The sequence below is a fragment of the Dasypus novemcinctus genome, chromosome 15 (assembly GCF_030445035.2).
Source record: "Dasypus novemcinctus isolate mDasNov1 chromosome 15, mDasNov1.1.hap2, whole genome shotgun sequence".
NCBI lineage: Eukaryota > Metazoa > Chordata > Mammalia > Cingulata > Dasypodidae > Dasypus > Dasypus novemcinctus.
In genome coordinates this window covers 103,277,900-103,290,627 of record NC_080687.1, presented here as the reverse complement: position 1 = coordinate 103,290,627, position 12,728 = coordinate 103,277,900, and the positions used below count along the sequence as shown (strand labels likewise).

At 35.6% G+C, this 12,728-nt stretch overlaps 1 protein-coding gene across 13 annotated transcripts in view; it reads left to right on the top strand.

Annotated features, from left to right (window-relative positions):
* Positions 1-12,728, top strand: part of SETDB2 (SET domain bifurcated histone lysine methyltransferase 2) — a 42,219-nt gene that overhangs the window by 1,441 nt on the left and 28,050 nt on the right. For all 13 annotated transcript variants that reach the window (XR_011645887.1, XR_011645884.1, XR_011645886.1 and 10 more), the window contains one exon: positions 6,821-7,191. Coding sequence is in view for 4 of the 13 variants with exons in the window: in XM_058276788.2 (XP_058132771.1) it covers positions 7,044-7,191 (148 nt within the window). In the remaining 9 variants the exon portion in view is untranslated. The remainder of the gene's footprint in view (positions 1-6,820; positions 7,192-12,728) is intronic.

Here is a 12,728-nt window from a genome sequence, read left to right as displayed (position 1 = left end):
AAAATTATATATTCAATTTTTAAATTAAGTACACTCTTACTATCATTTTACTGAATAAGAACTTTATAGATTAAGAACAGTCCATAGTCCCTAAATCCCCCCCCCCCTTTCCCACCAACACACACTTGTAACACTGATGCAGAATCTTCAGGTCCTTTTCTTACTTGTGTTCTCAGTAGGTGCATATATGCACTTGTCATTTTTAAATGCAAATCATCTCATACTATGTCATTCTGTGACTTGATTTCTTCATTTAACACTTTTTGCAGTTTTTTCTTTTACCTGCTTCATGGTGTTCCATAACACATTTGTTTTACAGTTCTTCTCGTGAAGGGGGTTGTTTAAATTTACACTTTACAAAGAGTGCTGCAGGACAGTCCTTCTACATCTTTTCTTGTGCACATGTGCTATTTCTCAAGGACATATACCTAAAAGTGGACTTGCTTAGTTTTAAGATCTGATCATTTTTAGTTTTAATAGATAATGTCAAATTTGTCTCAGATACTTGTACTGCTTTTCACACCAGACTAGTCATTTATGAGAGTTCAATTTCCCTAGTCTAAACAACACTAGATATTTATTTTCTTAATCTTTGCCAATTTTCTGCATGTCAATGATATTCATTTTTAGTCTAGTTATCCTTCTTTGATTACTAGTGAGGTGTATTTATTCATGTTTAATACATCATTTATATGGATTTCTGTATTTTTAAAAATTTTTACTTGTTTTTCTATTGGGTCCTCTTCTCCCCTCCCCCCCTCCTTCCCTTCATTCCTTCCTCCCTCTCTCCCTTCCTTCCTTGTTAAAGTATGTTGCAAAAGTTTTTTCCCAACATGTTGGCTTTTAACTTATTTTATCCTTTTGTTAGTGTTTGTTCTAAAGATTTTTCTTTCCAAACTTTTAGATCTCTCTTATTCTTATTTTATTGCATTTCTCTAGGACCTTGGGTACTATATAGCTATATATATATATATATATATATATATTTTAAGATTTTTAAAAAATTGATTTATTACCCCACCCCTTGTTGTTTGTGCTCTCTGTGTCCGTTTGCTGTCTACTTTGTCTGCTCCTCTTCTCTTTAGGAGGCACTGGAACCGAACCAGGGACCTTCCATGTGGGAGAGAGGTACTCAGTCCAATCACTTGAGCCACCTCAGCTCTCTTTGTTGTATCTCTCATTGTCTTTCCTCTTTGTGTTTCCTTATTGCAACATCTTGTTCTGTCAGCTCGCTGTCTTGCTCATCTTCTTTAAGAGCCACCGGGAACTGAACTTGGGACCTCCATATTGTAGGCGGGAGCTCAGTTGTTTGAGCCACTTCTGCTTCCCATTGAATAAGAGCTGCAATGAACTTCTCTTACTCTCTTTCCTGACTTTAGTTAAAATGCTTCTAATGTTTTGTTGTTGAGAATGATGTTTGCTGCCAAATTTTGGTATAGCCTTTATCAGTTTAAGGAAGTTCTCTCCCTTTTTAAAAAAAATATTTATTTATTCCACCCCACCCCACCCCACCCCACCCCACCCCACCCCACCCCAGTTGTCTGTTCTCTGTGTCTGTTTGCTTTGTCTTGTCCACTTCTGTTGTCAGCGACATGGGAATCTGTGTCTCTTTTTGTTGTGTCATCTTGTGTCAGCTCTCCCAGCTTGCGGCGCCATTTCTGGGCAGGCTGCACTTTCTTTGGCGCTGGGCGCCTCTCCTTATGGGGGCGCACTGCTTGCGTGTGGGGCTCCCCTACGCGGGGGACACCCCTGCGTGGCAGGGCACTCCTTCCTCACATCAGCACTGCTCGTGGGCCAGCTCCACACGGGTCGAGGAGGCCCGGGGTTTGAACCTCGGACCTCCCATGTGGTAGGTGGACGCCCTAACCACTGGGCCGAGTCTGTTTCCCAGGAAGTTCTCTTTTATTCCTAGCTTGCTAAGAATCCCTCTCTGCCCCCTCCCTGTCAACCCCCACTTTTAATGAATCGTTTTTCTGAATCTATTAAGATTATCAGTTTTTCTCTGTTAATGTAGAAAATTACATTGATAAACTTTCCAATATAAAACCTTTTGGGCATTTCTGGAATCAAGCCTGCTTCATTAATATATTTTCCTCTGCTGCTGGATCTGACTTGCTATTATTTTATTTTGAATTTTTGCATCTATACTCTTTTCTATATCAAAATGATACTAATTTCATAATAAGAGTTGATTAGAGTCCCTTATTTTTCCTGCTCTGAAGCAATTTGTATGTGAATGAAAGACTATTCGTTCCTTGAAAATACTGCAGAATTCATCTTTAAAACTGTATGAACTTGGTATAAGGGGAATGATGGATGGAGGTATGTGGCAAGCAGTGCTGATGAGATTTAACTTCTTTTAATTTCTTTTTATACTATGATCTACTTGGGATTTTTACTTGAGCTGATTTGGTAATTTATATATTCCTAGAAAATTGCTTATCTATATTTCCAAATTCATTAGTATAAAATTGTTCAAACTCTTACCTTAAAATGTTAAAAAATCTCCTCAGCTTGTGATATGGCTTTTTGTTACTGTTAATAATTTTGTTGTTGTTTTTCCATCTTCTCTAATTGAAAATGTATGTCAAATTTAATTTTCTCATTTTCTAATGTGAATTCATTTAAGGCTTAAATATTTCTCTCCATGCTATTTAACAGATATCTTCACCTTTTGATATGTAATGTTTCAAATGCCTTCATTTCTATTTTTATATTTCCACTTTGATTTCCTCTGTAATCCACAAATTATTTGGATATTTGCTTTTCTTTCAATTTTCAGAACTAATGTGGAGAATAGGAGGCTTAGTTCCTATTAATGTTGTTAATTTTTATTTCACTGCATTTTGGACAGTGTGATCTGTATAACATAAATTTTTGGAATATGTTAAGAATTCCTTTTTGATTTAGAATGTCAATTTTTGTAAATTTTATCATCCCCCCCAAAATATTTTTTCTGTTTTTCTGTTGAATGCAGAGTTGTTTCTTTGTTTTTTTAGGAGGTTCTGGGTATTGAACCCAGGACCTCTTATATGGGAAATAGGCACTCAACTACTGGAGCTTCATCCATGCCTGAGTGCAGTTTTGTACATTTGTTAGATTGAGCTTGTTAATTTATCTGTCATTCAAGTCATTTACATCTGATTTTTGTCTACTTTATCAGTTTCTGAGAAAGGTTTGTAACTGTCACTCCAAGATTTTGGATTCATGCATATTCCTTGTCATTCTTTAAATTTTACTTTATATATTTCAGAGTGATGTTCATGAATATTGTAGGTGAATTGTTCTGTCCATATAAAATATTTGTTCCTGTTATTGACTATCATATTAAATTCTTTTGGTATGAACATTGCTCTATCAGCTTTCTTCTGTTTTTTGGTATTTCTCTTTACATATCCCTTCATTTTCACTGTGACATTTTGTGTGACTTAGGTATATCTCAGATTTTTTAAAAAATCATAAATTTTGTTTGTAATCCAATCTGAGAGTCTATCCTTTACTAGGTAAGATTGGCATTCACCTTTATTGTGACTGTGGACATACTTGGCCTTATTCTTGTCATCTTATATTCTGTGCTTTTCTTTGTATCTTTTATAACTTACATTTCCATATCCACTTTTCATGGAGGTTAACCCCAACTTTTCTTTGTCCTACCTGTCCTACAGTTCTTAAATTTAAATTTTCCAAAAAGTGTAAATTTAACCAGATTGATAGTCTCCTTCTAAGGAGGAACCTTATCATGCTTTACTTATCCTGTTTCTAGGAAAAAAGACAAAAATATTTCCCATGGTGATACCTTCTTCTAGCATTTTTGTTTCATTTTATTATTAAAACCAATTTTTAATCCCTTCCTTAATATTAATATGCTTTACTGATTTATTCACTCTTGCTGCTTTTTTTTTTCTTTTTTTTTTTTTTTTTAAGATTTATTCATTTCTCTTTCCCCCACCCCTCACCCCGGTTGTCTGTTTTCTGTGTCTATTCACTGTGTCTTCTTCTTTGTCCGCTTCTGTTGTTGTCAGCGGCATGGGAATCTGTGTTTCTTTTTGTTGTGTCATCTTCTTGTGTCAGCTCTCCGTGTCTGTGGCACCATTCCTGGGCAGGCTGCACTTTCTTTCGTGCTGGATGGCTCTCCTTACGGGGCGCGCTCCTTGCGCATGGGGCTCCCCTACGCGGGGGACACCCCTGCATGGCACTGCACACCTTGCGTGCATTAGCACTGCGCATGGGCCAGCTCCACATGGGTCAAGGAGGCCCAGGGTTTGAACCGTGGACCTCCCATGTGGTAGATGAATGCCCTAACCACTGGGCCAAGTCTGCCACCCACTCTTGCTTCTTATACCTTCTTCTAGGTCAAGGGTTCTTAACCTTTTTTGTTCCACGACTCCTTTGCCAGTCAGGTGAAAACCACGAATCCCTTACTAAGTCTACACTATACTGTGCAATAATAAATATACCACACCTGCACCAACACGTCCCCACAAGAATAATGTTTTTTATTTTATTTCAATCCAAGCTCATGGACCCCATGTTACGATCTCCTGTTCTAGGTTCGTTTTTCTTCATAAAATATTATTTACTTTGGAGAGCCTCTTGAGTGGTAATATCATCTGGGTCTTTAAATGTATGTAAAATTTTCTTTTTTCAATCTCACCTTGAAAAACAGCTTGGCTGGAAATAGAATTCTGGATTCAGACACTTTGCGTGACTTTGCATGTGGTGTAGCAGTTTGATATGGTTATGAATTCCAAAAATAGATATTAGATTATGTTTGTAATCTGGTCTGTACCTGAGTATGATTGAGTTATAATTAGGGTGGGGACTCACAGTTAAAAGGCATGGCAAAGAACAGAGTTGAGGGCTTTTAATGTTGGAGTTTTGATGTTGGAGTATGATGCTAAAGACTTAAGCTGGAGCCCAGGCAAGTAAGCTCACAGAGGAAAGAGAAGACAGTCTCAGAACGTAGGAACCCAGGAAGCCTGAACCCTTGCAGACATTGGCAGCCATCTTGCTCCAAATAGCCTTTGGTGAAGGAAGTAACTCATGCTTTATGGCCTGGTGTCTGTAAGCTCCTACACCAAATAAATACCCTTTATAAAAACCAACCAATTTCTGGTATTTTGCATCAGCACCCCTTTGGCTGACTAATACACATGGCATTTCTGATGAGAAGTCAGATTACCAGTCTGAACACATTCACAAATAATCTAGATTTTCTCTCTGGAACCTTCCAAACTTTTGTTATCATTGACTATTCTGAAATTTATCCACAGTTTGTCCAGAGGTATGTAATAAATAGTTTATCCTGCTTGGCACTTGGTAGGCTCTTTTAGTCTGAGGGCTTCTGTATTTTCTAGTTCTGAGAAATTCTTGGTCATTTTTATCTCTTCTCCATTCTCTCTATTTTCTCCTTCATTTTGTTATTTTCTCTGTTATGTTCTGAGTGAATTACTTGGCTCAGTCTTCCAACTTACTATCAGGCTCTTCAGGTGAGTCCATTCTATTATTCTGTTATCCAAGTTTATTTCAACAACCATATTTTTACATCTAAGGTATCTAAATGCTTGTTTTTCAGAATTGTATGTTATATCATGGATAAGGTGTCCTTCTTTAGCTCTTTGAGGATATTAAATAGCTCTTTGAGGATATTAAATATGAAAACATTTGTTTTCAAATTATTTTTAGGAAGCTCTATAGATTCTCTTTATTATGAATCCTTCAGTTTGGTAAACTTAAGTGTCTTTCCTGGTATTGCCATCCTTAGATGTTTGATGACTCTCAGCTAAGCACTTACCTTCTCTGAGCAGATTCTCCCATCCTTATGCTGTGCTGTGATGGTGGTTGGCAGTGGGAGTTTACCTCTGAAGCTTTGAATCTGTTTCCTTTCCCCAGAGGGGCCTCATAGATTTGGCCTACAGAGAGTTCCCTTTTTGCTTTCAGCATAATTATATCTTTTTATTTTCTTAAAAATCTAACATTTCTGTGGGTTGATAGGGAAGTGAGAGAAGTTGTCACCATATGCTTGCCTAACATTTTGAAACTGAAAATTGTTCATTCTTTTTTACTATCAGTTCCACCTCTAGTTGTAGATGCTAAGGAAATTATATATGCATCAAGTTTGATCCCAGTATTATGTATAATACTGAAAAAATTGAATCAATCTAAATGCCCAGTGTAAAGGTTAGTTTATGCTACTATTTAGTAGCTTTTAAAATTTAGTAGTTTTAAAAATTTTTAATTATTAAAATTCTTTAGTGTACTTTAGTATGTGGATTATTGACCATAATACAACATTATGCAGCTGCTTAGAAATCACATTACAGAAAAATATTAATGACAAGGAGAAAAATACAAGATATATTTAATGAAAGATCATAAAATATTATATACTAAAATGAAAGTTTTGCTCTAAAATTATATACTGAAAGAATAATAATAATTGCTAGCATTTATTGAGTGCTTACTAAGTCCAGGCACTATTCTAAGTAATTGCTTAACCACAAAACTCTAAGAGGTAGTTAGTATTATTAAATCATTTAATAAAAGTTTTTATAAAGTATTTGTGAAAGTATAAAATGGGAATACTTTGTTAATTAACTATAAATATTACTTAAAACATGTTAAATATGACTGATGGGATTATGGGGGATTCTTATCTTTTCTATAATTTACCTAATTTTGACATTTTACAAATTTTTTCCAGTTAATATGCATTTCTTTGGTTATGATTCATGTTATTTTAAGAGAGAGAGTTCTTATAACTATCTTTTTCCCAATGTATTTTATTCCTTACAAATATGCACTATTGTTTTCCTTACAGAATGTTTCATGGATTTGTGAACCAAAAATTGGAATTGTTTTTTATTTTAAAAAGATATCAGTGATCTGATACAACGATAAATATTCAGTTGATGAAGATGCATGGACTTGTCATTAGTTTGGACTATTGGTCATGTCTGAAAATTTCTTCAACCACAATTTCCACTTGAAAATTCAAGTATCAAAAAACATTGGGTTTAGAATTGTATAATGATGTATTTTGTATGAGGACTCCACATTTCATAAAGACTACAGTTGGATTCCAGTTACATTCTCCAATCAAAGCAATTCATGTCATTCAATCCTTTGATGAAGTTAATTTTGAAGAGTTTTATATTTATAAACAACGCCAAGAGATGGGAGAAAAAAATGGTAGGTTGAAGAACACATTGTCAAACGTTTTATTTATTTAAAAGTACATAGACTTAATATAGCTGAATTTTGGGATTTTTGAGGTTTTTTCATTCACAGTCACTTTTTCTGAATTAGATGGAATTAAGGGTTTATTCTGGCATCACCACCAAGTCTAGCTATCTTTGTAATTGTGTATCGGTACTGTTTGGTCAGTACTTTAATATTACTGTTTTAAAAATAGATTTTCTTTTTTAGAAGTTTTAGATTTATAGAAAAACTGAGAAGATAATACAGAGAGTTCCCACATACCTTCTTCTATTTCTCTTACTCTTAAATTTAGTATGGTTTATTTGTTACCATTAATGAACCAATATTGACATTATTATTAACTAAAGTCTGTAATTTATTCAGATTTCCTTTATTTTTTTAATGTAATGTCTTTTTCTGTTCCAGAATCCCATGTAGGATGACATCTTAACATTTACTTGTCATGTTTTTTTTTTTAAGATTTATTTTTTATTTCTCTCCCCTTCCCTGCGCCCCTCCCCCCAGCTGTCTGCTCTATTGCTCTCTGTGTCCATTCACTATGTGTTCTACTGTGTCTGCTTATATATTCTTGTCAGCAGCACCCAGAATCTGTGTCTCGTTTTGTTGCGTCATCTTGCTGTGTCAGCTCTCTGTGTGTGTGGCACCATTCCTGGGCAGGCTGCGCTTTTTTCGTGCTGGGCAGCTCTCCCTGCAGGGCACACTCCTTGCACATGTGGCTTCCCTACGCGGGGGACACCCCTGCGTGGCATGGCACTCCTTGCACACATTAGCACTGCGCGTGGGCCAGCTCATCACACGTGTCAGGGGACCCGGGGTTTGAACCACAGACCTCCCATGTGGTAGGTGGACGTCCTATTTGTTGGGCCAAATCCGCTTCCCTGTCATGTTTCTTTATGTTCCTCTTTGCCCTGACAGTTTCTCAGACCTTCCTTATTTTTGATGACGTTGACAGTTTTGAGGGTTCCTGGTCAAATATTTTGTAGAATACCCACTATTGGAATTTGTCTCATTTTTTCTTTAGGATTAGACTGCGGTTGTGGGTTTTGTAAATAAGACCATAGTGGTAAAGTACCATTTTCAGTCACATCATATCAAAGGTACATGATAGCAACACAGTACGTCACTGTTGATACTACCTTCATCACCTGGCTGAGGTAGTGTTACCAGGTTTCTCCACTGTAAAATTATTTTCTTCCTCCTTTTCCATCTATTCTTTGGAAGGATTTCACCATGTACAGTCGACACTGTTTTTTTTGCATTTCCTTATTTTCTGGCACTACAAAATGCTGCAGGATCATTTTGTATATTTCCTGTCACAGTCCTAGAACCAGCCATTTCTTGACTGAACACTGGTTCCTTTTATTGGAGAACGGTATTAGAAACAAAGATCTGCTTGTTGCTGTCGGGGTTTTGTTGCTTCTAGGCAATGATACTCTTAGCTGACAGTGTAAGGAAAAATGTGTGTGTACTAACACATACATAGTACACATATCTACTTCTATATGTAGCCATCTAAATCTGTATCAAGCTAAATCTGAGTATTTGTTGTTTCAGCTCTGGTTCATTCTAGCCTGCTTTCCTTGCTTTTATGTAAAATCCACCTCCAACAATGAGAAGCCTGCCTCCCACCTTTCTTCCTCAATTTAAAAAAATATTGTTTCAGTATACTTGTATAGCAGTATAAGATTGTTAACCCATACCTGCATGAGAAACAACTTTATCAGCTGGAGTAGAGTACTTCTCTACAGTTCCTTTTGCCTTTAGTCTTACAGACTCCACCCCATCAGTGAGGTTATTTCTTACGTTTGTAATACAGTTGGATTTTCTTGCCATAGTCTGCATTCCTTCCTGGGATCCCTGGACCTTACAAATATTTTTTTTACTTGTATACATTGATTCACTATTTGTGTTTTAAAGTTTAATGGGTTTTAACAAATGCATAACATCGTGCATCTATCATTACAGTTTCAAACAATAATTCCACTATCATGTAACATCCTTTTAATGTATGGGTTATTATACAGATCATAGAACCAATTTCACTGAACATGATCTAGGCCAGTGGTTCTCAAGCATTTTTTTGGTCTCAGGAGTACATTATATTTTTAAAACTATTTAAAACCCCAAAGAGATTTTATGTAGGTGATATCTATTGATATTTATTGTATTAGAAATTAAAATTGAGAAGTTTCAAAAATGGTCTATTGATTTATTTTTTTAGTGTTAACATGGTTAGCACTTTTACAAAAAATAACTTTTCCCAAACATAAAAAGAATTCATTGTTTTACATTGTTACAAATCTCTTTAAAAACCTGGCTTAATAGAAGATAGAGTCTCATTCTTATATCTGCTTCTCCATTCAGTGGTGAGATGTTGCTTTGGTTGAAATATATAAAGAAAATGAGGCTTCACACAGATGAGAAGTTGGAAAAGGGAAGGGTATTTTAATAGCCTTTTCAAGTAATTGTGGGTATTTTTCTTTGATAGTACTCCAGAATTCAAAAAGTGTATATTTTTTTAAAGGTTACTTGCAATGTGGAATTTGACCTATAGCACTCTTTACATTAAAATCCATTGGTCTGCAGTGTACCCTGAATGGATCTTTTTATCCACATGTGGTTTTGTAACATGCAGTGTTCCTTGGAAAATATTGGTTCATTGAATCATACAGATGTTCCAGGTATTGACACATTTCATAATACATTATTTTTAAAATCACATTTGTTATTATTGCCAGCAAGCTTATTAAAAGAGTCTTTAATTATTGAGAGTTTGTCAGGCTTACCATGGCAGATATAAAGCTTCTGAACTTCTTATTTTCACTTGGACACTTGAATGTTATCATTAGCAACAAATGCTCTCAGTTTTGTTCTTTAAGTAATAGGCTCACTTGGTTCATTTTTAGAAGAGATGTGCCAGATACCCAAGTCTGAAAATAATTCGTCAGTGTTCCTTCAGGTAAAAATGATTTTTCATGAATAAAATAAGTGGCTAATTTAGCTTGCAGCTCAAACAATCCTAGAGGCAGCCATTAAACTTGTAGTAATCATTTTTGTTGCTTCATCAGGGACATTCTCAGTTGAAATTGGTGGTGCACAATATAATGATTTACTGGTAGTTTGGTGCCACTGCCAAGATACTAACAATTTTACTCAACAGTAGTTTTGTACTAGTAGTTCAAATGTCAATATAGTAAAAAAAAAAAAAAAAAGGCAAATAATTTCTTAGTATTATAAAAATAGTTTGACTACCAGAGGTGCCCTGAAAGGATTTGGGGACCCTTAAATATCCATACATTGCAGATCATGGGCTCATAGATGCCTCAGAAATCTTGTAGACCAATCCTCTGAAGCTCCTCAAGGGAAATAAATATACAGACACAACACATACATACACACACACAACTCTAGGTATTTAATAAGTACTCCCTGACAACTAATAAATAAGATCAGTGTTATTCGTGAACATTGCGTATATACAAAGACTATCTCAATTGACATTGAAAAACACATAGTGTAACTGTATAATTTAATTGGCTTCCTTCTCCCTTAATGGTTATGTTCCTACAGTAAATAGTCATCTGCCTGAGTGAAAGAGTAAGTTTGGAAAGACTGAGTTATCAGATAGTAGTCTTTATTTCTGGAGAGGTAGCAGCTGTAGTATTAGTACACTGATTTGATCTTCAAATACCTGCTACTGTATTACTATTGAAGTATGCTGAAATATTAACAGTTTTGAATTGTAACCCTCAACATGCATACAGTGCACAAAGATCTTAGCAAGAAACAAATATTGTTTATATTGTAGAAACAATCTGTACAATCTAGAGTTGAAAGTTACTCAGATGTTTCTTAGGATACTCATTTAACTTCTTTGTTCACAAAAGTTATTAACTAGATTTACCTCTTAGTTTCATTGATCTGAAAGGTCGATTGCCTCTTTTCTTAGTAATATTGTGGTTAAAGACTTCCAAAGTAAGAAGACATAGAAAAATAAGAGGGAAGAGATGAGGAACAAGTAACATTTTAATATGAGAATTAAACCAAGCAAGAGAAGTCTGAGATGATTAAGCTGGCCTAAGGGACAATAATACATTTTAATGCTATGGAAAGCTACTTTCATATACCTTTCAGAATCCTTCCTGTCTAAATGTCTGTCTAAAATATAAATTTGTAGTGTTGCGTGTTGACTTATACCCATGAAAAGAAAGATGGTAATAGTGATCAATTAAGTGCTTTGAAAAATGGCTTTACATAAAAGCAGTGATTTTTGTTGCTTATCAGTAGAAAACTTAATGGTTATAAGAACATTGAGAAAGCCCAGCTCCATAAAATATTTCCCCCACTAAGCTGAATAATCACTAAAATTCCACAAAGATTATTCCTTTTGCGTAAGACTATATTCCCTGTTAAATTACATACACGAATTTCTTGCTTGACTGCCATGTGCTTATTTGTCCTACATAAATTAATCTGCACATGAACTCATGAGGTAGATACTACTAATCCCATTTTATAGAGTTGGTAACACAGTAAGTGACAGTACTGTAATTCAAATCAAAATACATCTACACTCCAAAGCCCAGACTGCTAATCACAGCTCTTGTTCTTTCTTTGACTTCTAAGATCCCATCCTGGTTTTTCCTTCTACCCATTTGTTACTTCTCAGTCTCCATGGTTTCTTTTTCTTGTGCTCATCCCTTACATATTGATATTCTACAGAAGACCCTCTCATTCTACACGTTCTCCCTAAAGAGTCATATCTACTCTGGATTCAATAGGCATTTGTGTGCTATTGACTCCAAAATGTATATCTCTGAACCTGTTCTCTCTAGGGGATTTGTATCTAGTTCACTTATTGAGGCTATACCTGTCCTCCTCTCAGTGAATAACATTTCAGTCCACATGGGTGAGTCTGAAACTTGGAAATCATTCTTGACTCCCTTCACCCACTGCTACCTGAGTGATCTTTTTATGAAATAAATACTTCTCAAGTGACACCCCATTGCATTTGTTTGAAATTCTGAAGTTGTGTCTCAGCTTTGCTAAGGGAAGTTCATGTCACCCTAGGCTTGCGCAGTAGATAGCCTGTTGACGGGGCAACAGCATCCCACCTGAGGCCTCTGTGGGAGCAGCAGCCCTCATTAGCCAGAGATCCCTCTAGTTAAGGCGACTTCCCAGTGGGATTTGGACTTGAAGGCCTTTCTCTGAAGATTTCTCCCTCCGTTGCCAAACGTGGAGGTTCTAAGTTTCCTTTTCATTAAGGAAAATGTATTCCTTGGAAACTAAACTGACTGCCCACTAAACTCCCCCCCACCCCCCAGGTTTCTTGAGATCTTTCTAAAATGCAGTTCTTATTATATCCCTCTTTTGCTTAAGGCCTATTAAAGATTTTATAAAGAATTTTATACATGAATTTTAACACTATAAATTGTGCTTAAGATTTTAGGTATTTTTTTTTTACTTTTAAACGTGAGATTTGGCTTTTGCTCTTTTTTTTTTTTTTT